This window comes from Carcharodon carcharias, chromosome 21 (genome assembly GCF_017639515.1).
Source record: "Carcharodon carcharias isolate sCarCar2 chromosome 21, sCarCar2.pri, whole genome shotgun sequence".
NCBI lineage: Eukaryota > Metazoa > Chordata > Chondrichthyes > Lamniformes > Lamnidae > Carcharodon > Carcharodon carcharias.
Window position 1 is genome coordinate 78,876,037 of NC_054487.1, and position 27,752 is coordinate 78,903,788.

At 43.1% G+C, this 27,752-nt stretch overlaps 2 protein-coding genes across 5 annotated transcripts in view; one reads left to right on the top strand and one right to left on the bottom strand.

Annotated features, from left to right (window-relative positions):
• nt5dc3 (5'-nucleotidase domain containing 3) overlaps nucleotides 1-5,687 on the top strand; it is a 35,639-nt gene extending 29,952 nt beyond the window's left edge. The window contains exons 13-14 of the mRNA XM_041216182.1: nucleotides 224-288; nucleotides 1,572-5,687. Coding sequence (XP_041072116.1) covers nucleotides 224-288; nucleotides 1,572-1,833 — 327 coding nt within the window. The 3' untranslated portion in view covers nucleotides 1,834-5,687. The remainder of the gene's footprint in view (nucleotides 1-223; nucleotides 289-1,571) is intronic.
• Nucleotides 5,688-13,305: 7,618 nt separating this feature from the next.
• stab2 (stabilin 2) overlaps nucleotides 13,306-27,752 on the bottom strand; it is a 178,070-nt gene continuing 163,623 nt past the window's right edge. For all 4 annotated transcript variants that reach the window (XM_041215939.1, XM_041215940.1, XM_041215938.1 and 1 more), the window contains 4 exons: nucleotides 23,304-23,570; nucleotides 20,009-20,146; nucleotides 17,200-17,313; nucleotides 13,306-13,759 (listed from right to left, as the gene is read on the bottom strand). In XM_041215939.1, the coding sequence (XP_041071873.1) occupies nucleotides 13,718-13,759; nucleotides 17,200-17,313; nucleotides 20,009-20,146; nucleotides 23,304-23,570 (561 nt within the window). In that variant the 3' untranslated portion in view covers nucleotides 13,306-13,717. The remainder of the gene's footprint in view (nucleotides 13,760-17,199; nucleotides 17,314-20,008; nucleotides 20,147-23,303; nucleotides 23,571-27,752) is intronic.

The following is a 27,752-nucleotide window of genomic DNA, read 5'->3' on the forward strand; positions in this document are numbered from 1 at the left end:
TTGATAGAGGCCTTCTAGTTTCTGATCTCGTTTATGATGTCTAAGAGATCACCTCACTAACTTTTTCACTGAAATGAAACTTAAAACTTGTCTCCATCATATGGGGGTGTGACGATTGACCCCAATGTTTAAACAGTTGTGATTTTGTTTTGGAAGCGCGCATTTCCATATGCCTTGTTGACATTTGGTGAACTGGTGCCTTTTTTATTTTTGATTGTTTTAGATTTATGAAGACGCAGAGTCCCGGATGGTGCTACAAGAATGGATCAAAGAGAGAAACGAGTTAAGGTGAGTGTGTAATAACCACCATACATGTGACTATGTACAACCATCATTCACACTCTGGTTGAGGTGATTATAATACTGCCACGAACATGTTCATTTATGGCCCTCACTATTTACTTAACTGCATGTAAATCAGTTGGAAACCTTTTGTGAAAGAGATTAGATATAGAAATCTCAATGTTATAATATCATTCCCAATATTTTTTTCTCCTATCCTGCCCTGAAGATGATGCCAGTTGCAGAGAATGTGGATCCATGGGCATAGTCAGCCCTATGTGGCTACCTAAGCGGCCAATTGTGACATTCTTTTCATTCACAGGCTGTTGGCATCACTGGTAAGGCCAACATATATTGCCCATCCCTGATCACCTCTGAGAAGGTGGTGGCGAGTGACCTACTTGAATACAGCTGAGTGGCTTGGCCATTTCAGAGGGCAGTTAATAGTCAACCCCATTGATGTGGCTCTGGAGTCACATACAGGCCGGATCAGCTAAGGACGGCAGATTTCCTTCCCTAAAAGACATTAGTGAACCAGATGGGTTTTTTAGGCAGTCCATTAGTTTTGTAGTCATCATTGCTGATACTAGCTCTTTAACTCCAGATTTTAAAAAAAAAATTGAATTTAAATCCCTCAGTTGCTTTGGTGGGATTTTCGGATCATTAGCCATATAACATAACCACTATGTTACCGTACCCCACGTGAGGCCATGTGAGAATGTCACCAGACTCTTTGGCTGTGAGGCACCTCACAACTTAGTGTGATCCTTTCTTCATTTCTTCTCCTCACCAACATGTGCTCTCGCACTGTCACTCACTAGAAACCAGGCCAGCCAGTTTGATTGTAGCAATGAAAGAAATGACCAGATGATCAATTTTAATGATGTTGGCTGAGGGATAAATATTGGCCAGGCCTCTGAGGAGGTTGACCTTGCTCTTCTTCGAAATAGCACCATGGTATCCTTCCTGTCTAACTGAAAGGGCAGTTGGGGCTTCAGTTTAATGCCTGATCTGAAAGACTGTGCAGCACTCAGTACTGACACTGGGAGTGTCAGCCTTGACCTTGTGCTCAAGTCTCTGGAGTGGAACTTGAACCTTCTTACTCGGGAGAGGTGGTAATAATATGAATAAGGAAGATTGGACCATGCATTTCCGATGGTGAAGGAAGCTTCTTTTACCATAGGTGGCGTCAGGTCAAAGGCAGTTTCTATCCCGCGGGGCTTCCTGGTCGAGAAATCCATTAATTTGTGTTCCGTATACTGATGACCCCTTTTACTTTGATATTCCAGGGAACTGACCAAGACCATCTTTAACCCACAGTTTGGGAGCATTTTCCGAACCCATCACAACCCCACCTATTTCTCGCGACGTCTCTCGCGCTTTGCTGATATTTACATGGCGACCTTGAGCTGCATCTTGAACTACAATCTGCACAACACGTTCTACCCTCGGAGGACGCCACTGCAGCATGAAGCCTTGCTCTGGTCAGATCAGATCTGCGGCAGCCCATCCAAACACTCCTACATTGAAGGGCAGGCTCAGATTAAATGAAAATGCTGAAGCGTTTTTCTAACCGATTCAAGTTCATCGGTCCAACAAAAACAGTTCAGAACTTTTTGCTTTGATTGTTTTGTAAGTCTTTTATTGTATCTGGGCTTTCAGTGGCTGTTGTGGCAAGCTACGGTTGAACATTGCTTGAGTGCATGATCAGCTAAATTTTTCTGTCTTCTTCCACTGTAAGGGTGGAAAGTTGCTACCAAAATCTCTGTGGTTTGGGCTGCTTGGGTAATGGGTTGGTTTGTCCCGTTGCCCAGGTCTATGTATTTGCATGTCCTCCTGGTGGGAATGGAAGTGCTCACAGCCCTTAACCTTTGTTGGGCTGAGTCACAGGCAAAGGCTGTCTGATAAATCATCTTTTCAAGAGAGGGATTTGGAAGCAAAAGTGTCCTGGGCTCACTTGACCCAGGACAGAGATCCCCTCCCACTGTGCTGGACTTACTCATAGAGCAGGGTCATCCATGTTAGTGTGAAGAATTGAGGTCACTTAATATGTACAGATAGCAGGTGTGCTTTGGTGGAGAACTAATTATATAAACACAGTGTATATAGAGACTGACTTGAGGACAGTTCACGCACGACATCCACTTTCAATATTGACTCTGAAGTGTGCTAGTCACATGAGTAAGTGCAATGTTGGCAAATCCCTCATAACGACATCTTTGCCAACTTCTAGTTAGACAGCACCGGTGGAGTCATTCCTGTTACGTAAATGTAAGTTTTGTATGACATTGTTGGCTAGATTTGTTGCATAAGTCATAGGCTTTTTTATATGTACGTAGGGGGATGGTGGTCTAGTGGTAATATCACTGACTAGTAATTCAGAGACCCAGGCCAATGCTCTGAGGACATCATGGTAGGTGGTGGAACTTCAATTCAAATTAATAATCTGAAATTGAAAGCGAGTCTCAGTTTCTTGGTTGCCATTACTATCATCGATTGTTATTAAAAATCCATCTCGTTCACTAATGTCCCTTTAGGGAAGATAATCTGCCGTCCTTACCCGGTCTGGCCTACATGTGACTCCAGATCCACAGCAATGTGGGTGACTCTTAAATGTCCTCTGAAGGTCACTCAGTCATGGGTAATTAGGGATGGGCAATAAATACTGGTCTTGCCAGTGATGCCCACATCCCTTGCAAGAATAAAGGGAAAAAAAAATGCTCTTTAAGTTCCTGAAGCAAATGCATAAAAGAACAATTGGCATCCAAGACGATAGACTGAACACTATTGGGAAAGTTGATTGAAAACATAATCCAAGTGAACAGGGAAGTCATAAGGTGAAGATGGTTGGGGAGGGGAGGATCCAGACATTAAAAGCTGTGCCACTAAGTGAGGCTTGCTGGGAGGGTGACGGGATACACAGTAAGTTAGGGTCACAGATGGAGGACTGGCATAAAACCCATTAACAAAATGGCATTAGTCAGTGTGAGACTTTGTGTTTGGTCATTCTGTGCCTGATTGTTGGGAAATATCTCACAGATTTTCTATCATGGCTCCTTATTCAGTATAAAGTGTGTAAACTGCCATTTGGCATGAGTGTGCTTGCATCCTACTTGCCTTTTTTTCTACATAGCCTCAAACAATTTTTCTCTCAGCTGAATTTTTTCCCTTTGAGAAGTCCAGCATATCAAATGGAACGTTAAAACAAATTGGTCAACACTTAATAGTTAGCTTGTTACTATTTATTGCAAAGTGAATTATCCCTTTCGTGCCAAGCTTCATGACACGCGCAGTATTCCTTCAGAAATACACTTGAGCTCACTGGTCATGTTATGTTACAAAATTTTTTGTTTACAGTGTTACTCATCTGAAGTAAATTTTACAATATAACAGTAGCATTAATATCTATCTTCCAAAGAAATGCTTTGAGGAATAGCAGATGTAAACCTCCAGACCTAAAATCTGACTGGTTGCAATTTCGTGGAATTGTTCAGCACGAGGAGGAGGCCATTTGGCTTACTGTACAGCTCTCTGAACAAATTAGGCCCACTCCCTTGCTCTTTGAGGGAAATTTTACATTTTCAAGTATATTTTGTGAATGTACTTTCCAAGTATGTTTTGCCTTTTCAAGCATATATCCAATTCCCTTTTTAATGTCACTCATGAATCTGCTGCCATCACCCTTCCAAGCAGTGCATTCCAAACCATAACAATTTGTGGCATATTTTAAAACAAAAACTCCTCATCTCCCCTCTGGCTATTTTGCCAATTATCTCAGATCTGTGTCCTCCAATATGTGAGCTTCCTGCCAGAGGAACTTTATCAAAACCCCTAATAATTTTGATCACCTCCTATTAAATCTCTTCTGAACCTCCTCTGCCCTAGGAAGAACATTTCCAGCTTCTCCAGTCTCACCACGTGACTAAACACTCCACCAGTGTCGAAAATTATCAGCTGTTCACCCATACGTACATCTTCTCCCCAACCAGTGGGATATCGCTGTTCCTCCTTCAACCAGACTTGTGTTGTCTTGTGTGTTGAATTAATGATAGTTTTGTCCTCCGGCGTTTCACCCTCCAGGAACTGGGCTGAGGGAAGGGACTTCCATTCTAATTGTTCAGGCTGGACCTGAATTGGAGTGCCAAAGGGTTTTAACCAATTCTATCGACATGTCTTTTGGTACTGCATTAAATGCTTTAGAAGTGTTAAATCCTTCCGTGCCCAGTGGGCATTGCAGGGACTGGAGTGTATAGTTGATAGGAGAAATAATCTTCTTTAATTTGGCACATTTTCTTTGTTTCATGTGATTTGGATGTTTGTGGTTTGCTTCTGTCTGAAACTTTTGATCGTTTATTTTGTTTGATACTGGGTTGGTTCAATTAAAAAACAGGAAGTGTTTATAGATGAGTTGGGGTGGGGGTGAGTGGGGGTTGGGTGGGTTTTTAAATGCCCTATGCCTCCAATGGGACCTTCCATTCAGCAGGCAGTCTTCATCCGTTAATGTCTCTGGACGGAGAGCTTCTATTTTATAATGAACTGCATGTATGTCCTTAGAAAACTCCCCCTGTGATTTTGAACTGTATCACTATTGCAGTTTGGGGAGTTCAGGGAAATTTCATCTTGCATATATACTACAGATTTGAAATCTTCCCACAACCTAATTCCCAATTGAAATGAAAATCCATTTCGATAATGAGTGGTCTTAAATGATGGTTCTATAATTTAGTGAATGGAATAATTGGATATGTTTAATTTTCAGCGCCTCACGTACGTTCTGATCAAGATGATCTTGGCTTGACATTTTGAAGGACTTTAATTGTGCTGTTTTCTAAATTGTAGGATGAAAATCAAATTATTCAATACTAAAATGGTTTTAATCGTGTCTCTATTTTTGTAATTGTATAGGTGTGCTTTATGAAAAATGTTATATAATTTGAGACAATCACAGCTACTGTCTTTGTAATTCACACTGAGGTACAAATTATTCCAATTACTAAAGAAACTTAGAATTTCTGTTCAGAATTTAAGCAGAAGTTATGCAATGAAATGTAAGAAGCTACACTTAGTATTTTTTGTTTATCTTTTTAAATGCCATGCAAATCAATTATGCTTCTCTGCATCAAAGGGTTAATTGCAGATAATTAAAAGACCTCTTTTATTCCTTTTTCAAAATGCTTCTCTGCAATTTTCATGGCAGTAAAAGGTTGCACTATTTCAAATACATGAGAACAAGTGTAGTTTCAGTGTGCTCCTGACTTTGCTGTAGAAAGGAGTTCTGTAAACCATGAAGCCCAATTGTTTGTAGTTTGGTGTCTGTCCCAATAATGTAAGTTGTTACAATATATTTGAAGTGTATTTTTTCTGTATGCTGTGCCAGTAATAAAGGAAATGCATGAGGACCAGAACAATGAGAGGATTTCAGTACCTTCTTTTTTAAAATCAGCTTTACCACATTTATTAGTGGTTAGTAAAATGCTGCTTGCAGAATCTTTCAGGTTTGCAAGGTCCATTTGGAAACAGCCTTCAAAAGATGCATTTAGGAAGGAAGCGACTTATTTTTTTTACTGCCTGTTGCCTTCTCATGAATTAACTGGAATTTGTATTCCATTCAGCATCCTTACTACAGCTGCCTGCTTCAATATGGAAAGGGAGTTACTATTATTTCCCTTCGCCAGTCTTCCTTCACTAGAATGTCCTGAGTGCACCTTTTCCCCCCGTCCCCCTGAACAAATTGACAAACAATGCTTAAGAGAAAGACCTTTTCACTAACGTTTCCCCTACAAGTTCAATCCTCCAGCAGATTATGGCGTGGCCAGCTTTGGATGGGATTCCTAAGAGCAAGCTCCAGATGGTCCATAACAAAAACAGAATTACCTGGAAAAACTCAGCAGGTCTGGCAGCATCGGCGGAGAAGAAAAGAGTTGACGTTTCGAGTCCTCATGACCCTTCGACAGAACTTGAGTTCGAGTCCAGGAAAGAGCTGAAATATAAGCTGGTTTAAGGTGTGTGTGTGGGGGGCGGAGAGATAGAGAGACAGAGAGGTGGAGGGGGTTGGTGTGGTTGTAGCGACAAACAAGCAGTGATAGAAGCAGATCATCAAAAGATGTCAACAACAATAGTACAATAGAACACATAGGTGTTAAAGATAAAGTTGGTGTTATTATCTAAACGAATGTGCTAATTAAGAATGGATGGTAGGGCACTCAAGGTATAGCTCTAGTGGGTTTTTTTTTTTATTTTATATAATGGAAATAGGTGGGAAAAGGAAAATCTTTATAATTTATTGGGAAAAAAAAAAAAAGAGAAGGGGGAAACAGAAAGGGGGTGGGGATGGGGGAGGGGACTCACGACCTAAAGTTGTTGAATTCAATATTCAGTCCGGAAGGCTGTAAAGTCCCTAGTCGGAAGATGAGGTGTTGTTCCTCCAGTTTGCGTTGGGCTTCACTGGAACAATGCAGCAAGCCAAGGACAGACATGTGGGCAAGAGAGCAGGGTGGAGTGTTAAAATGGCAAGCGACAGGGAGGTTTGGGTCATTCTTGCGGACAGACCGCAGGTGTTCTGCAAAGCGGTCGCCCAGTTTACGTTTGGTCTCTCCAATGTAGAGGAGACCACATTGGGAGCAACGAATGCAGTAGACTAAGTTGGGGGAAATGCAAGTGAAATGCTGCTTCACTTGAAAGGAGTGTTTGGGTCCTTGGACGGTGAGGAGAGAGGAAGTGAAGGGGCAGGTGTTGCATCTTTTGCGTGGGCAAGGGGTTGTGCCATAGGAGGGGGTTGAGGAGTAGGGGGTGATGGAGGAGTGGACCAGGGTGTCCCGGAGGGAGCGATCCCTACGGAATGCCGATAAGGGGGGTGAAGGGAAGATGTGTTTGGTAGTGGCATCATGCTGGAGTTGGCGGAAATGGCGGAGGATGATCCTTTGAATGCGGAGGCTGGTGGGGTGATAAGTGAGGACAAGGGGGACCCTATCATGTTTCTGGGAGGGAGGAGAAGGAGTGAGGGCAGATGCGCGGGAGATGGGCCGGACACGGTTGAGGGCCCTGTCAACGACCGTGGGTGGAAAACCTCGGTTAAGGAAGAAGGAGGACATGTCAGAGGAACTGTTTTTGAATGTAGCATCATCGGAACAGATGCGACGGAGGCGAAGGAACTGAGAGAATGGGATGGAGTCCTTACAGGAAGTGGGGTGTGAGGAGCTGTAGTCGAGATAGCTGTGGGTGTCGGTGGGTTTGTAATGGATATTGGTGGACAGTCTATCACCAGAGATTGAGACAGAGAGGTCAAGGAAGGGAAGGGAAGTGTCAGAGATGGACCACGTGAAAATGATGGAGGGGTGGAGATTGGAAGCAAAATTAATAAATTTTTCCAAGTCCTGACGAGAGCATGAAGCAGCACCGAAATAATCATCGATGTACCGGAGAAAGAGTTGTGGAAGGGGGCCGGAGTAGGACTGCAACAAGGAATGTTCCACATACCCCATAAAGAGACAGGCATAGCTGGGGCCCATGCGGGTACCCATAGCCACACCTTTTATTTGGAGGAAGTGAGAGGAGTTGAAGGAGAAATTGTTCAGCGTGAGAACAAGTTCAGCCAGACGGAGGAGAGTAGTGGTGGATGGGGATTGTTCGGGCCTCTGTTCGAGGAAGAAGCTAAGGGCCCTCAGACCATCCTGGTGGGGGATGGAGGTGTAAAAATGGTCCATGCCTGGTTTAGACTGGGGTGGAGGCAGGGGTTGCCAACACTGCTTGGATGCATTTCTGGAGGTTTCATCACATGATCTCACACTCCTGCTATTGGCCACCTAACATGGCAATCTCGCAGCACAACCCACTCCTGCAACAATTGGAAAATGAGCAGGTTCTTTGTTACCAAATTGCACAATCCTTGGCTTGTCAGTTCAACAATCTTTTTGCTCTCTGCAATATTTTAAGCATTCTAATAAACAGGTTCAAAGCAAATGAACAAAAAAATAACTATTTATTGCCCCTATGATGTTTCTGATTGCTCAAAGCAGTGTCTGGGTGTAGTAATTATAAGTAAAACCTTTCATACTCTTAAGGGGATCATGTGAATGTACAGGTGAATCAGCCCTAAGCGCGGGTAAGCTTGGGGGCGGAGTTTTCAAGCCTTGGTTTTGGTACAAGCATGTAGCTTCATCAGGACCTCTAAATAAAGTTTATTGTTTCTAACAAGAAGCCTGCCCTGCACTCCAAGTTTATTACAATTGGCAATGAGGATAAGTAGCTCAGACGCTGCACCTCGTCTCGCGAATGTGAGTATTTCCATTTTTAAAGGAAAGTATCTTCAGTCATACCACTTTTCAGCTGAATTAACCCGTATGACTCGTCCATCGAAAATTGGAGTCAGTACATAGAGTGCCTAGGTTTCTACTTTGTGGCGAATGAAATAACAATGGAGGAGAAACAGAAGGCAATTTTCCTGATTGTCTGCGGGAGCAAAACTTATAACCTAATCCCTAGTCTGATGGCGCCGAACCCACCAAATTCCAGATCCTTCAATGAGCTAGTGGACCTCGTGAAGGCACAGTTTTGGCCTAAACTATCAGTGATCATGCAAAGATTCAAGTTCAACTCGAGTAAGGGTGAGTCGATTGCAACATACATCACAAAGTTAAAACAGTTAATGGAGCACTGTGACTTTGGAGATATTCTGAACGATGTGGCGAGATCGTTTGGTTTGCAGCATACGTGACAACGTCATTCAGCACTGTTTACTCGTAGCAGTACAGATCTGAAGCGCGCAATGGAGAGTGCTGAGAGAGACTCGCAGGCTTTGCAGTGTGTGCAACATGGCACTGCCCTTCAGTTAGGGCAGGAACCTGTTGCTGGGGGTGGCGTGAAAACCAGGGAGACTATGTGACGCGACAGTCCCTTCCGCTAGAAAAACAAAAAGAAATACTGGAAGCAGCTTTTCACCAGTAATTCAGAAATTAGTATTACCGATGTGGGGTAATCATGTATCGGAAACCTGCAGATTTAAAGAGGCAGAATGCCACTACTGTCACACAAAGGGGCATGTTATAAAATAATGCAGGGCGAGATCAAGACAGCCATTCGGACAGCAGATCAACTTGAATGAAGTGCACAATATAAATGAACCAAAAGCTGCTGATACTGATATCCATTCCCCATATAATCTTAAGGCCAGGAAAACTGAACCAATCACCGTTATCCTTCAAGTAAATGGGAAGCCTCTGTGGTGGCCTAGGCAACTGCAGGGAACTCAATTGGTGCTGGAAGGGTTAATGAGAAGTTGAATTGTATGCCTAGGCCTAAGATAAAAATACTACAGCCTTGAGAACAATACCATCTTGTTTGACCACAGTTGTAGGATGAGCATGGAGACATTCCATTTTGTTCTTTCCCAGGCCGAATGTAATCAGGGTTGTGATAAGCAACTGCGTAACGAAAACATCAGTTGTGAGGGAAATGGAAATTTACTGGAACGTAGATTGGTCAGTTAACTTATGCAAATAAGCGGATAGGTTTGTGCAAAATTTACTGATTGGCTGTAAAAATGCTTTTAACAAGTCTGCATATATTCTGTTACGGGACGGTATAGTAGCTCTCATTGTATTGTCTCCCTTGTGTACAAGTAATTAATGGGATTTCTACGTACGAAATGATGCCTTTGGTGTGATTAATCTCTGACACCTCTAGTCATGGAGGTTGACACAGGACCATCAACCACAGTGGTGGGAGAAAACATCTTTAAACACCTTAGAGAAGGTACCCAGCCATTGAGCTTGGAGCAAACCAAGGCTCAGCTAAAAATGTATACTGGAGAGGCAATACAGGTGAAAGGCATCACTTCTCTACATGTATCCTACGGGCAACAGACAGCCCAGCTGCCAGTAATTGTTGTAACAGGTGAAGAGCCTAGCCTTCTGGGCCGTGATTGGTTGAAAGAAATTAAACTCAATTGGTCAGAAATTTTTAAAGTCAGAACAGGAGGAATTCCTGATTTGTTACAAAGGTACGACAGAGTATTCTGAGATGAGTTGGAAAAATTAAAAGGCTTGCAGGCTAAGATATAAGTGGATTCTGAAGCAACACCCCAGTTTTTTTTTAAGGCCAGACCTGTGCCTTACACCCTAAAGGAGAAGGTGGATGCAGAATTGTGCCACTTAGAGAAGTTTGGAATAACCCAGCCAGTCCAGCCTTTGGAATAGGCAGTGCCCTCAGACCAGATTTAAACCATTCACATCTGCGGAGGTTACAAATTAACTGTGAAAAAGGCTGTGAAATTAGACAAATATCCAATTCCAAGGATTCAAGATCTATACACTAAACTTGCAGAAGGAAGATCCTACACTAAACTGGACTTAAGCCATGCATACCAACAGCTAGCGCTGGACAACCCATCAATAGGGTATGTCACCATAAACAAGCACAAGGGCCTGCACCAATATACATACCTACCTTTTGGTGTGTCATCTGCCTGTGTGATATTCCAAAGAACCATGGGAAGCCTATTACAAGGGCCTCCCTGAGCTATAGTGTACCTAGATAACATCCTGATCACAGAATCAATGGAAGCAGAACATGTGGCCCACCTAGAAGAGGTTCTGAAGAGATTTTTGGAGGCTAGCATATGTTTGAGGAAAAAAAGTGGTTTCAAATGACTGAAGTCACATATAGTTGGATCATTGAGTGGATGCCCAAGGGTTGCAAACAGTAGAGGAGAAAGTCAGAGCAATCAAGGAAGCACCCTCTCCTATCAATGTCATGGAGCTCAAGGCCTTTTTAGGGGTGCTTCTTGCCTAATTTGTCTATAGCACTACCCCCTTTACACTTATAATTGAGGAATTACAGATGGTCCTGGCAGGCACAGCAGGAGGAAGCCTTCATAAAAGTCAGGAAGCGTTCACACTCGTCATGTCTGCTAGTACACTATGAAAGAAATTAATACTCACTTATGATGCATCTCCCTATGGAGTGGGAGCAGTATTGTCTCACAAGATGGAGGATGGATCTGAAAGACCAATAGGATATGTCTCCAGAACCTCCCCTGTAGCCGAGGAGGGTTATTCACAAATTGAAAAAGAAGGTTTATTTGTCATATTTGGAGTAAAGAAGCTCCATCAATATTTGCATAGTTGGCATTTCACCATAGTGTCAGATCACAAGCCATTGGGTTTATTTAGTGAAGATAAAGCAACCTGACTGATAGAACCTGCTAGAATTCAAAGATGCGCTTTAACTTTGTCGGCATATGAGTACACTTTTATGCACTGTCCAGGCGTGCATATAGCAAATGCAAATGCCCTCAGTCTTCCTTTGCCAGATAGCATTACACATTCTCCAGTACCTCAAGAAGTTGTACTTGCTTTTAATTTCCTGGATTCCTCACTGGTCTCTGTGAAGCAGATAAATAATTGGACAAACCGGGATCCAATTTTATCAAGAGTCTGAGAACAGGTATTGCAAGGATGGTCAAATGTCCAAGACCCTGAAGAGTCAAAACCATTCAATGTTCATAAATTTGAACTAAGTTGTCAGAATGGTATCTTGTTGTGGGGAACAAGGAAGAGGACCACTATTATCAGAGCCTCATAGTGCGCATCCAGGCATTTTGAAAATGAAGATGCTCACACAAAGTTACATCTGGTGGCCAGTTATCCACAGTGAGATGGAAAAAATGGTTAAACACTGTCTCCAATGTCAGCAACAGCAGAAGTTGCCTGTTTCAGCTCCACTGCATCTGTGTGAGTGGCCTGGTTGACCCTGGGTTAGACTACATACAGACTATGTAGATCCATTTTTAGGTACCATATTTTTAGTGATCATTGCATATTCAAAGTGGATGGATGTGTATGAAGTGAGATCACCTACATTGTGCGCCAACGTACATGCCTACCAGAAGTTATTGTGTCAGATAATGGTGCTGCTTTCACTAGTATGGAATTCCAGAGATTCATGAACCTAAATGGGATTAAACATGTCAGAACAGCACTGTATCATCCCTCATCCAATGGGTTACCAGAAAAAGCAGTACAAACCTTTGAAACAGGCATGAAGAAGCTCTCCGAGGGAATGTTCGAAACATGAATTTCAAGATTTTTCAACTATCGTATGACTCCTCATATGACTACAGGTTCAACATCGTCTGAATTGCTAATGAAATGTCACCTTCGTACAAGATTGAGTCTCGTATTTCCTAACTTAGAGGAGAGGGTGGAGAAAATCCAGAGTAGTAAGAAAGTGAATCATGACGTTCACAGTAAAGTTCGAGAATTTACAGTGGGAGAGACAGTCTTTGTGTGAAATTTTGCAACTGGTACAATCATCTCTGAAACAGGGCCTGTATCTTATCAAGTAGAAGTGGAAAACAGGACTGTTAGGAAACAGGTAGATCATCTCAGAAGTAGAGAGAGACTCCAAATCCAGTTACTCCGCCTCTAATTGAAGTCGAACTTTTGATCCCTGAGGCGCCAGATTGACAAAGAATAGACATAGCTGATGTCTCTGTTGAAGTAAATAATTCTGAACTGCCATTGTCTAAGGATGTCCCTGATGCTAGAAATCCTGTCAAGTTGATCCAGTGGAAGAATCTCAAGTCGTAGAGTTGTCGCTCTACCCGAATCAGAAAACCACCTCAAAGACTAAATCTATAATTGCATGAACTGTATATATTTGTATATGTTATGGGTTAAGATATTTTTGTAAATAAGAGAGGTAAAGCAAAATTAAAGGGGGAGGAATGTGGTAATGTTAAGTAAAACCTTTCATATTGTTATGGAGATCTTGTAACTGTACAGATGAATCAGCCCTAAGTGTGGGTAATCTTAAGGGTGGACTTTTCTAGCCTTCAACAGGCGCTCTGTAAATAAAGTTTACTGTTTCCAACAAGAAATCTGTCCAGTACCCCCAAGTTTATTACACTGGGATATTAGTGTTTAATTCCAGAAGGGCAATCCTGGAGGGTTTTCAACACTAGATGTTCTTCGTGTCTTTCTAACATTTTTCTATTTCTAAACAGAAAGAAAACAGATATCCTTATTTAAAGATGTATCTGAGGCCTTTAATCCAAATTCAAAACAATTAGCCAAATATATCTTTAGACAATATTTTCCAAAGGTTTCTTACTAGCATGAGCTTTAGGACATTTTTCGTTTGAATACCTCCACTTTAATAGATTACAATAGTCAGCTAAATATTACAATCTTATATCGCTATTCTGTTAATTTGGTTGTTTTCCAAAGAAGACTATAATATCTGTAAAATATAAATTTAATTTTCATCAACCCATCCTTGGATGACTAACCAAAGATGCTCCCTGGCCCTATAGGTCCCATTGTTCATTCAAGATAGATCACAATGCTGCACTCAAGACAGCTTACAATGACCGCCAAATCTTTAGTGTTCAAAATTTCTTTGGTAATGATGTACACACAGAATGTTGACAGTGTTGCTATTGCTCATGATCATTATTTGTTGCCAGGCGATGTTCATCCTGTAGAAAATTAAACAGGTGATTACTGTAAATAAATGATCAACTGTAGCCCTAGATCCCTGTGTGGCCTTTAGCTTTGCTCATACCTGGACTCTAATAGATATCAGCCATGGCTCAATGGGTAGCACTCTTGCATTCTGTGTCAGAAAGTCAATTAGGTTTGAGTTCCGCCCAAAATCTAGGCGGACACATCATTGCAGAGGAGGTGCAGATTTTTGGATGAGACATTAAATTCTGCCCCCTCATAGGTAGAGGCTAATGATCCCATGGGGCTATTTGAAGAGGAGCAGTGGAATTCTTGTCAAAAAGGCTACAGCAATTGTCCAATCAGTGCAAGCTGCAAAGTTCTCAATCATTTTCCTGTACCCAATTGGGAGGTTGTAACACTCAGGAAACACCGAAAAGAGAAAGCAGAGAGGTGACCGAATAAAGGCCTTTGTCAAGTCCCTTCATAATTTTGGGCATGAAGAAGACATGTGGGACTGTCCAATACTGGAGGACAGAATTAGAAGAAAGTCACTTATAAATCCAATAAGGAATCCACAAGAGACCTTTTTATCCAAAAAGAGACAGGAAAATGGAAATTGCTGCCATAAGGAGTTGCTGTAGCAGTTGAGATTGTGATGACTCTATGGAGCAGACAGGTTTCATCAAGAAACAGTTGAACTTTATTACAGAGATGTTTTCAGTGCTTGCACGCTCGATCAGATCTCTCATCAGAAAAGCCCCGCCCCGCAGATTGCCCACGCTAAGAGCTCACTGGTCCGAACACCCACAGTGTGTCACATGACCCGTGATTAGCAGGAGGGAGTGACTATATGTCCAGTTACCACAAAGATGAAACTGGGCAAGTACAGGAAGGGGAAAAAAGTAGGCTGTGTTGGTAGGGCTAGACGAAATAAAGTGGGAGGAGGCTCATAGACACTGGCACACACCAGTTGGGCCGAGTGGCTGGTTCCTGCGCTGTACGTTCTGCAATACAACGCAGTAGAAGGTGACATACTTCGCGTTATAATAGTGTTGGAGCATCTGTAACTAGACTGGTTAAAAACTTGAGATCATCTTAACAACGAGGGCTGGAATTCGATCGATCGAATTTAAGTAGGAATTATACTGAAATTTACCCTTTTCTGTGTCCTCAGCACTGGAATAACTGGTGCCTTCTTAAGCTAAGCCTACTGTCATAGAATCATAGAAGTTAGTAACACATGACGCTATTGTATGTGGCACTCTTTCTGGAGCAACCTGACTAATCTCACTGCTGTGTATCTCTGCTTCGAATATTCATCCAATTTTGCGTCAAGATCAATGGCCTCAGTCACTTCTAGTCACCATGTTCCAACAACCCTCTGTGTGGAAAACTTCCTTCTAACCTCCCGCCTCATTGTTGGGTGATAATTGATGACCCATCATCACTGACCAAATGGAGAATGCAAACTTTCCCGGTTCGCTCTACAAAAACTCTTACAGATTTCAGAATTTAAAAAAAAAACCTCTCTATTAGGCCACCTTTGTCTTTGTCCGTTGCAGTGGAAATAATTAGAAAAAGCCTTTTTTTAATTATTTTCATGGGATGTGGGGGGTCACTGGCAAGGCCAGCATTTGTTGCCCATCCCTAATTGTCCTTGATCTGAGTGGCTTGCTGCGCCATTTTGGAGGTCAGTTAAGAGTCAACCACATTTCTGTGAGTTTGGGGTCATATATATAGGCCAGACCAGGTAAAAATGGCAGATTTCCTTCCCTAAAATAACATTAGTGAGCCAGATGGGTTTTTACAACAATCAGTGATGGTTTCATGGCCGCCATTACTGAAACTAGCCTTCATTTCCAGATTTTTATTAAATTTGAACCCACGTACCCTTGGGTGTTAACCTGGGCCTCTGGATTATTAGTCCAGTGACATTACCACTATGCCGTCATCTCCCTAATTTACATTTGTTCAGCTCCTTTCCTGTTCTTCTGATGTCCTGAAGCCTTTTATAGTCAATGAAGTACTCTTGAAGTGCAGTCACTATTGTAAGGTATCCTTCTATCACTTATTAGGAACTTTAGGATGGAATTTTCCCATTCTGCTGCGACCGGTTTCATGGTGAGCGGGAACCAAAATTCGGAAACCCACCTGCGTAAAAATAGTTAGCGATTCTTCCAATGGCGGGTTAATGGCGGGTCAGTTATCCCGCTGAGCAGCGCCATGAATGCTATTTGCATTCATTACCATCTCACGAATGGAGCATTAAATAAGCTTCTCGCCAGAATCAGGTGCTGCCTTCCAATTTTGCGTTAAGCCAGTGGGAATCACGTCAGTCTGAATCTCATTTGGAAAAGGTGGGTGTGCACAGGTCTGACCTCACTTGCAACTTTGAAGCGAGTACAACATAAATAGCCTACCTTCAATAACGCTGCGCTGGTCTTGTTGCACTGCCAGTGGACTCTGCGCTACTGGGGCTGTGGGATTGGTCCACTCCCAATTCTTGCCACTGTAGTCACAAGGACACCATCGTGCAGCGGTACTCAGGCAGGGGTCAACTTTCAGGCACTGACCATTATAGCAACAGGCATGGAGGGAGCGGCGTAGGCAGGTAGAAGTCCAATTACATCACACTTATCAAATGCCAGAAGGACTGGGAACAGGTTGGAAAGACCCAATGACTTAGAGGTCAGGTACAGGCAATGACGCAGCCAAAATGGCACATTGCTCTGGTAAGGTTGTCTGCTACTTGGCCAATCTACCCATTAGGGTACTGACTCAGAGTCAGTGATAGGTCCAACAAGTCTGATCAATGTGCCACTGGCGGGTCAGTCATTATCAGGGTGCCCCATTTCACCCCCACAGGTCAATGCAAAAGGTCTCATGACATTACTTTGGAGAAGAGCAGGGTATCCTGGCAAATATTTACCCCTCAGCAAACAGTACTGTTATGGTTTTATTTAGTGTGTAATGTACCTTTAAGAATAATACTTGTTAAGGAAGATCACATGATTTGTAGTAACCAATAGGAGAGTAGCATAGGCTACCTTGGCAGTCAGTATAGTGATAGAGTTGGAGTTGAAAGCACACATGTAGTTGTGGCTGAGTATATTGTAAATAAACTTATGAAGTTTCCACTCAAGGAGTGTCTGTAGATCAACTCTATCATTAACAGTACGACTCAGCCACCCTACAACAAGTACTGACACAGATTATCTTGTGATTATCAGTTTGCTGTTTGTGGAATCTTGCTGTGTGGAAATTGACATAACATCAGTGGCTACACTTCAAAAGTACTTCATTGGTTGTGAAGCAGTTTGGGACATCCTGAGGTGGTGAAGTGCAAATTCTTTCTTTTTAAATTGTTCATGTTTTCTGCAGCCTCTTTTATCTAGTAATGGAAGCTGACAGGGGAATACTTTCAACTCTGCCCTAATCATTACCAACCGTACTTGGTCAGCAAATAACTTACACAGAAAGGGTCTTCACTGCTGTCTGTAGAAGACGTGAACTTGTTGTACATCGGGTTACTGAACCTGTTGGGAGTCGAGTCGTCAAATGAGGCCACATCTTCTCCTTCGTCGGACTGTAAAAGTAAATGGGGAAACATTTCAAATAACCCAAACAAGAGCTGGCAGGATTTTCCTGTGACTCTGCTCACAGTACATTGGGCATATTAGGGATGGGCAACAAATACTGACCTTACCAGTGACACCCTTATCCCATGAAAGAATAAAAAAGAAAAACACTGCTTTAGAAGGACAGGAGCATTGATTGTATGACACACCTCAACAATTCTGTAGTTATCCGTGACTAGGTGAATTAAACAGCATATTAAACAGTTGCACTCCCCGATCCTCAGGTCACTTGAGGCTAATTGCACCTAACAGACCGTTAAGTCAGCCAAAAGTTGGCCTGTCCCATGCTTAAGACTTCTAACGTCCAATAGAAAGTAATTTCTGCTGGGGGCAGTGTCTCAGTTTATTGGAAAGAATTGGCTTTTAACACTTTACAAAGAAAAACAATGTAATGCTATAAGTTACTGCGAGTATTCAGGGGAGCCTGTCCAGCGATTCAATGCTTCAAAGTTGACTTATTGTTGATTAGGAAGCTTTGCACATTGTAAGATGCTTGGCAGTTTTGGATCTGGGTCAGAATCTCTGCGTAGAGACTGCCAGACCAGCTGAATATTTCCAGAATGTTCTATTTTTAGTTTGGACTTCTAGTGTCGTTTTGCTTTTGGAAGGAAGGAAGGAAGGTTGGTCATAGGGAACCAGTTTTTAAATGACGTTATGTTTCAGGGCAGTCTATCTTATGGAGGGAGGTTGATCATGGGACTGTTGGAATAACATTGACTAACTATTTTTTTTAAAAAACAGAGTTTATTTGCATTTATAACAAAGCTGTTGTCCAGAACAGCAGAACCAGGCTTGAGTAAATTCAAAACTATTTGGTGGAAACAATATTTCAGTGGCCAATCTATGGAACAGACTCCCCTGGTAGAAGGTGGAAGGAGTCACTATTGATTAATCAAATGCAAATTGGATAAGAGTTCTCTCGTTTTATAAAGTATGGCAAGAATTTGAGGCGCAACAAGGACAAAGATAACTTTGGAGGTGTGGGCAAAGCCTCTACAATTGGGGCGTGACTCATGTTTGGCTCTGGTCAGTCTCAGCGATAGGGATCGATTGGTATAATTGGCCATTATCACCATGACTATCAGGATGGTACGGAGCAAACCAGGTGGACATTGGGCCCGGATTTTCTGGTCCTGCTGGTGGTGGTGGTGGGTGGGGGGGGGGATTGTCGCGGGCGGGACGGCAAATTTGACAGACCAGCCGAAGGTTCATTGGCTTCAGGTGGGAATTTCCGGTCCAGCAATTTCTGTGCAGAATGAAATTTGTGTTTGAGGAGTTCCCAGCTTTGTTACTTAGCCGACAGAGGTAATCCTGTCTTCTTGCACTTCCAGTGGGGAATCCGTCTACGGGTGCGAGGCAGCGACACCGTAGTCCTGATTCTCCAGCCCTCGCTCACTCGCAGGTGAAGCCCCCAGATGTGAGGCCAGGGGCTGCTATTTGCTTTGAAATGAGCGCCTGCCATTCACTTTCTCTTTGGATGTTGGGGTGCAATTAAAATCGAGGTACAAGTTGATTAGAGTATTTAAAGAAAATAGATTGTAGCAACGCGGTGATGAGATAGAAACAGAAAATGCTGGAAAAACCCAGCAGGTCAGAGCTGAAGAAGAGTCACACGGACTGGAAGCGTTAACGCTGTTCCTCTCTCCACAGACGCTGCCAGACCTGCTGAGTGTTTCCAGCATTTTCTGGTTTTTATTTCAGGTTTCCAGCATCTGCAGTATTTTGCTTTTATCTCGGTGATGTGATAGGTTTGGCGAGACGGTGGCATAATGGTAGCATGGCTGGCCTAGGAATGCAGAAGCTCAAGCTAATGCCCTGGGGACACAGGTTCACCGTGGCAGCCAGTGGAATTTAAATTCAATTGATTAACAAATTCAATTAATTAAAACAAATCTGGAATTGGTGATCATGAAACCATCACTGAATGTCGGTAAACCATCTGGGATGGCAGGACTGTCCTATGAGGAGAGATTGAGGAGACTGGGCCTGTATTCTCCAACGTTTAGAAGAATGAGAGGCGATCTCACCGAAATTTATGAAATTCTTACAGGGCTCGACACGATAGATGTGGGAAGGACGTTTCCTCTGGTTGTGGTGGGGGGGGGCGGTCTAGAAACAGGGGGCACAGTCTTAGAATAAAGGTAAGCCATTTAGGATCGAGATGAGGAGGAATTTCTCCACTCAGGGGGTGGTGAATCTTTGGAATTCTCCACCCCAGGGGGCTGCGGAGGCGCAGTCATTGAGCATGTTTCAAAGCAGGGGTCGATGGGTTTCTAGATACCAATGACATCAAAGGACATGGGGATGGTGTGGAGACTTGGCGTTGAGGTGGAAGATCAACCATGATCTAGTTAAATGGCGGAGCAGGATCGAGGGGATGAATGGTCTGCTCCTACTCCTAATTTCCATCTGGTCCACTAATGTACTTTAGGGATGGAAATCTGCCATTCTTACCTGGTCTGGCCTACATGTGACTCCAGACCCACAGCAATGTGGTTGATTCTTAACTACTCTTGGGGGCAAATAGGGATGGGCAACAAATGCTGGCCTTGCCAGCTATGCCCATATCCCCATGAAAGAATTATATGAACCAAGTGGGGGAAGGGCATCAATTCCAGGGCCTTCAAATGGTTGATGAGTTACCTTGAAATACTGGAAGCTGAAGGGTCCTCTTCTGTGGTTGTAGTAATAATATACAGCTACGACCAAAGCAGCTATTACCAGGGTACAGGCAAAGAAAATCCCTACCCCTGCTCCAGTGTGAACAGCAAGAGGTTTAACCTAGCAGAAGATAGACAAAAAGGAGTTAGGCTTTCATAGAGGGTCAATAATAACAATAACTTGGATTTATAAAGCTACTTAAACATAGTAAAATTGTCCTGGGGTGAAACTTTTTCACACAATGCGTGGTTTGGGTCTGGAATGCACTGCCTGGAAGTGTGGTGGAGGCAGGTTCAACTGAAGCATTCAAGAGGGCATTGGATGATTATTTGAATAGAAACCTATTTGAATAGAAACAATGTGCAGGGATACGGGGAAAAGGCAGGACAATGGCACTAGGTCATAATGCTCACTTGGGGAGCTGGTGCAAACAGGATGGGCCGAATGGCCTCCTTCTGTGCCGTTAAAGTTCTGTGATTCTGTGATTCACCGCAGCTGCACCAGGTAAAATTTAACTTCGAGCCTCACATGGAGATATTAGGACAGATGACCGAGAGATTGGTCAAAGGGGGAGGTTTGTAAAGGAGCCACCTGAAGGGGCAGCGAGAGCGGGAAGGTTTAGGGACAGGAGTGCTCAGGCAGCTGAAGGCACAGCCGCCAATGGTGATGTGATGAAAATGGGTTCCACATTCTATAAGTGACTACAATGCTCAACATTGGCAAAGCAATTTGAGTCCCAGCACTGACTGACACTGGGAGTTTTCAAATGGGCTGGTAACTGTGGTTAGGGAGTGGGAAGTGTAGGTGCAGGTCAGGGAAAATGAACACTCCTTGTGTAAGTGACTCCCTTATTATTTTGCACTTCCTGTTGCCGGAGCGCAGATCAGTGGTGGTCTCAAAAAAGCTGAAGGACTTGTTCAACTGCAACTGTAACTTCAAAGAAATAAGCTTTTATTTGTATAACTCGGTCTTAAAGCTCCTCACCTTTGTTGGCCCCTTAGGTAAGAAGCATAAGACCACACATATAAAGTCTAAATCCGTGTTCCCATTAATTTGCGGATATTAGCAACCCAGAAGACAAGAACTTCCACGTCATCACACTCACCTTATTCAAACAGGTCAACAAATAAGAAATATGGACTGATTATTGGCACTGCGGCTAGCCAATGAGTTGGACGTTGGGGCTTGTAGTTTAAAAATCAAAGCCTCTGACCTCATGGCCGAAACTATAGCAAACTCTCCCGGTAAAAGCAGGATTATTTCTTGTCACTCTGAATTTAAAGTCCAGCTCTCAGCAATGTTTGTTATTCATATGCCAGCCTGGTTTCAACAGCTTTTGTTGCTTAAAATATTCATGACTGTCCACTAATCCCATTCTCAAAGCTATAGCAAAGTCTACCAATAAGAGTAGGATTATTTCTCCAGCAAAATACAATGGGTTGAAGATAGTGTAAGTTATGTGCAGGAAATCATCCCACTCAGTATATGGGATCTTAGGCTTCATAAATAGAAGCATTGAGTACAAAAAGAGGGAGATTTTGCTGAACCTTTATAAAGCTCTGGTTAGGCCACAACTAGAGTGTTGTGTCCAGTTCTGGTCACAAACTTTAGAATGCATATAAGGGTCCTTGAGAGTGGTGCGGAGGAGATTTATCAGAATGGTTCCAGGGATAGGGGATTTTAGCTACAACGTTAGGTTGGAGAAGCTGGGGTTATTCTGCAAAAGAGGTTGAGGGGAGATTTGATAGAGGTGTACAAGATTATGACAGGCAGACAAAGAAAGATGTTCTCAATTATTGATGATACAAAGACTAGGAAACACAGATTTAAGGTTTTGGGCAAGAAATGCAGGGCGGATGAGCTGAAGAACCTTTTTATGCAGCAAGTGGTAATGACCTGGAAATTGCGGTCTACAACAGTGGTGGAAACAGAGATGATCAATGGTTTCAAAAGGAAAGTGGATGAACGCTTGAGGGAAATAAACTTGCAGGGCTGCAGGGAAAGAATAGGGGAATGGCCCTGACTGAATTGCTCTATTGCAGGGACTGAATAGGCTGAATGGCCTCCATCTGGGCCATAATGACTGTATGACTCTATGGGCAGAAGTTTTCCTGTCCCATCTCCGGAGGATGTCGCGTCTCTGGAGGACGCATCCTGCAATCCGATCTGAGATGCCCCGCAGCCATTTAACACTGTGTGGACTGTTAATTGGCTGAAGATGGGCCTTCTTCCCCTCACTTGGGCGGAAGTCCTATCTCAGAGACTTTCCAGACAATCTGATTGGCCGGTAGCTCTCCAATCCCAGCCTTGACACTGGGAGTGCTGGCCAGGCCTGGGACTACAAGCAGTCCCCAAAGTCAAAGTGCCAGAGCGCCAGGACACAGGGAAGTCCGAGGTCTCACAGAGAGGAGGCGAGGGGAGGCCCGAGTGCTTGGTGGTGAGGGGGTGGGGGTTATGATTTGAAGGGCAGGTAGGGAGGGAGTATCTGGGGGCCCAGACCTTAGGATGGGCACCCGATTTTGAAAGGGGGCCAATAATGATGCGCCTCTCCCCACCCACCTTCCCCCCCAAGGCCTGAGCAGGATAGACTACCAGGCTGTCTCCACCATCCCGAACCCTTCCAGCCGGCCTCAAGATTGATGTCAGGGCAGGAAGCGGTTGTTGAGTAGCCAATACTTTTGGCTGGATCTTGTAGGAAGCATTAGCACAACTGGGACTGTGTTGCCTGAGATTTGTGGGCTGGATCATCAGGGCTTGAGGGGCATGAGTGATCTATAGGTGTAGCTTGGACAGCCTTGGTATACCTGACTCCTTGTGTGCTAACAGCATTCATTCAACTGCAAAGCGGCACACAAGTAAGCACAGTGATTTGCAAATGCATCTTTGGCAGCATCTTCCAAACCTATGGCCTCTACTACCTAGAAGGACAAGGATAGCAGGTGCAGGGGAACACCACCACCTCCAAGTTCCCCTTGAAGTGACCCATTATCCTGACTTTGGCATATATCACTGTTCCTTCACTATTGCTAGGCCAAAACCCTAGGACTCCTTACCTAACTTGGTGCATCTTCACCACATGCACCGCAGCAATTCAAGAAGGGGTTTCACTACTACCCTCTCTAGGAAAACAGGGAATGGGCGATATAGTGCCAGCCTTGCTAGTGACACCCACATCCCATGAATGAATACAAAAAAAAAACCTCCCTAAAATTCTAACTGTACATGAAATGCTTTCCTTATTTAGGTTGTAACGTTACTAAACTGTGCACGAGCTTACTGGTTCAGGAGGTGCTTGTAAAGGCTTGTCTATAGCATGAATGATGCCATTTGATGCAATTATGTCCCAGGCAATAATTGGTCGGTCATTCACCAGCTTTCCAATCTGCTGATTGAACTCTGGACTTGGAGGGTAGGTGTTTTTTGCCACCGTTATGAGCAGGGTGTAACCGATCTTGCTCAGGACGAGGGTTCCATTTTCCATTTTGTGGTATAAGAAGCTACTGTGATTAGAAAAATGGTATTCGATGTCCCGTCCAGACAATGTCTGTGAATAAAAACAATGCTCGTTAGTGTTTAGTCAACATGTCCATATTTGGATTCCCTCTCTTATGATGTGGCAAATGTGACAATGGTAATGCTAGTATATTAATAATCAGTTACTAATAATCAGTGAGTTCAAATCCCACTAAAGGCAGTTTGAGGTTCGAAATCATTTAGAATAAATTCTGGTAATTAATATTGGTGTTAGTAAAAAGTGACTGTGAAGCTGTGGAATTGTTATAAAAACACGATTGGTTCACTAATATCCCTTTAGGGAGGGAAACCTGTTGTCCTTACCCAACTTGGCCTACGTGCGATTCCAGTCCCATACCAACATGGTTGACTCTTATCTGCCCTCTAAAGTGGCAAAGCAAGCCTCTCAGTTGTACCAAACCGCTCATTGGGTATCTTGGGACTGGCAATAAAAACAGGACTAGCCAGCGATAACCATGCCCAAAGAATAAATTATCTTAAAAAGTGGGGAAGTATGAGTCAACAAGAGCAGCAACTTCCGTTGAAGTTTTGAGAAAACGGAGGTCTCTGGTGACCAGTATATACACAATAGAAAATCCATTAGGAATTCTGGTTAGATTTCTTGGAGACGTGAACTGCTGGATATCACAGACAGTGGATGGAAAACTATAGCTTCTCATAGTTTCCCACCAGTGCAATGATAGTCTGTTATATCTTGTGGTTCCCAGAAGACCGAAGTCATCACATATTTTGGCACAGGTACCGGAGCTTGCATTGTGTGTATTTTCTCAGTATAGGGCTGAAATTTTCCAGCCTCCCCCCACCCTCAGTTTTGGGTTCCCCCATGGCAGGGCTGGAAGATCCTGTCAGCATGAAGGGCAGAAAAATTCCAGCCTACATGTGTGGCGGAATGATACATGTGCTTGGTACACAGACTACAGTGCAGTAGTGAGTGATGGGGCCTTCTGGATATACATGCATACACGTGTGTAAAGAGAATATCATTTTTCCTAATATTACCGTGGGATACTGAAGCAGGCTTGTGGGGGATGTGTGTGGGTGTGGTGTGTGTTCGTGACTAATTTAATTAAACTGGAGACAGTCAGACTTCAAGGTTTAAATTGTCAAAGGGGTTATGTGTAAAAGCAGGGATTTTGAAATAGAGATGGATAAGCTAAGATGAGCTCCCAATAGATACAGTTTGAATGGAATTTGCATTGGGGAGATAAACGAGGCCTGAACTGTTAGCTGTTTAATTTCAAAGAGGCATAAAAGGAAGTGTTACAACTGGCAAAAATCGTAAATAAATAAGACAAAGTTATTAAGTTTATTTTTCCTGAAAGTGCTGGCCATAAAGACAACATGAAAGGTTTTTATATCCTGGGAAAGGTAACTTCCAAAGAAAGTTTAGAACAATGGGTTTAGAGATAAAAGGGGAGAAAATATCTTTAAGGCAAGAGTGAAAGCTGTATGAGGCAAGTGGTCATGTGAGACCTTGAAAGGTGGGCTGTACGAAGACAAACCTATGACAAGCAGCCCCTAGCCACCCAGAGAAGTGCTTCAGAAAGCAAGGTTTTGTTACAAGCCTTGGATTTCCATTGTCCAGTGAGAGGGAGAGGGAAGTCCTGTGAAATGCCTCCCTTATAGCAACAGTGGGTGCCTTTCAGTAATATTACTGAATGTTTTATAGATTAAGAATCTATTTGGACTGTTGCCAGGAAAAGAGTGTTTATTTCGGAGTCTAGCTAAGTAGAAATGTTGTAAGACTAAATTTACTTGTGTAACTGTAGTCTTGTGTGTTTAAGTTTTCTTGCCTTTTGTTAATAAAGGTTTAGCTTAATATTTAAAATCTCAAAATATAGTAGTGGAATCTTTACTTCTGACTTCAGTGCATATATTTTCTTGTAACAAAATACAAATTGAAAATCGTTGTGATAGCTTGGCCAAGTTTCCCTTTGGGATTTGGTCAGCTTGGCAATTACCACCTGCCATATCATAACGTGCACATGAAACATTATAGGTTGTAAATCACTGTTGAACAGTACAACAATAATACAATCTACCCCTGTTGATATCAAGCTATTTTTCCATTAAACTTTCCTTAAAATATTATGTAACTTCAATCAAGTACTTAGAATTTTAAAAAAGCTGTTAAAATGTGAATCAAGTAACTTGAACACAGTGCTTTGTACTAACAGGAATAAGGTTCTAATACTTTAAAAGATTAATAGGCATTGGCACATTGATATCTTCTCCGGCTTCTCCTAATTGGGGACAGCCAATTTGAATGTGTTCAATGCAGACATGAAATTCATTAGCATGCTCTCAATTGCAAATTGTATTGATCAATGATAAACTAATATGTCAGCCAAGCGATATGTCAGCTTGGTTCATTTGGTAATACACTCATCTGCCACCCCCATCAGCACCGCGCCCCCCCACAACTCCATGAGATAGAATGGGTATGGCAGCATGGTGGTTATGTTATTGTAATAATAATCCAGGCTGGATGAATAATCAGGAGACATGAGTTCGAATCCTATCATGTGCAGCTGGTGAAGATGAAATCCATCTGGAATATAAAGCTAGTCTCAGGGAAGGAAATCTGCCATCCTTAACCAGTCCAGTCTAGTGTGACTCCAGATCTACAGCAACGTAATTGATTGTTAACAGCCCTCTAAATTGCTTAGCAAAGCCACTCAATTGTATTCAAGAAGACAACCTTTCTCGAGGTCAATTAGGGGTGGGCAATGAGTGTTGACCATGACAGCAACACCAACATCCTGAATGAATTGAAAGAAAAGGTCAAGGGTCCAAAGCCCACTCTTAAGATACTCCAGTGTAATAATGGGTCATGAAAGAATCAACAGTGCTGCTAGCAGCAGTACATTGCAGGGAAAAAGGGTGGGGCCTAGAGACCAAAGTTCCCTATAGGCTCCATGGATACCGAGCCCCACACAGTCCAGAACTCATTGTGCAGAGGGCAAGCAGATTGTGCACAAGAATGTGTCCCTTTAAGATGAGCGCATGTGCGGTTGTCCGTCAATCTTAAAGGGACCACTCAGTGCGAACGGGCTGTTCATAGTGGAGGGAAATTAGAGGCAACATTGCTAGAGAACATTTTCTTTTTCTGCAGTAGGAGAACAGATTCTAACAACTCTCACCTCTGGGCAGTTAACAGGCAGATATAATTATTTAGTACTCTTCCTTGTAGTTGGTGTAACAGCAAATGGCCTACAGTCTTTGTAGTAAACAGTGATAGATCATCTGGAACGAGGCAACGTTCTAACAAAAGAACAGGATGCATGTTGTTGGGAACAGAGTCACTACTTGAAAAAAATTGCCACGTGCTTGACTTCAGAAACAGCTCCTGCCTGCAGTGCTCTGGCATGGACTCAATGGGCTGAATGGCTTCCTTCAGTGCCATAATGATTCTAAGGCTGGGAATTTCCGGCCCCTCCTGCTGGCAGGATCTTCCGGTCTCGCTGAAGTCTTTAACAGCAGTTTTAACTGCCGGCTGTATCTGCTGCGGTGGGAATTGCCAGGTCCGGGGCAGGAAAATCCCAGCCGGTGACTCCAGTGAATGTTTTATGAAGTCCATCGGATGCAGAAGAGGCTGCTGGAGCTAACAAAAGCAAAGTACGCCTTCTCCATGCGCATCAGGCTCGCTGCCACAGTTGTGAATACGTAACAATTCAACATCCACAACGTCACTGTGAACTATCCAAAAAAAGAAACTTAACTTCCCAAAGGAACGGAAAGAAAATAAAGAAGGATTTGCATTTGTGTAGAATCTCATGACATCCTCAGACTGCCCCAAAGTCCTCACAATCAATTAAATACTTCTGAACCATTACATTAGGACACCCACTTTGCAAACAGCCGGGTCTCAGAGACAGTAAAGCTGGTGAATAAACATTCGGTTTGCTTTTTTCCGGTGATGGCTGAAGGAGGAATGTTGGAGCAGGACAACTGGTCTTCTTCAACCTTCCACTTGGATCACTGAGACCAGCAGATGAGGCCTTGGTTTAACAACGCATTCTAAAGGAGGCACCTCTGATGGTGCAGCATTTCTTCAGTGCCAAAACGAAAAGCCACCTTAGGTTAGGTGTTCAAGTCTCAGAGCGGAAAACAAACTGCATAACTTCTGAAGCAAAAGCAAAATACTGCAGATGCTGGAAACCTGAAATGAAAGAGTTGTTGATCTGGGTGT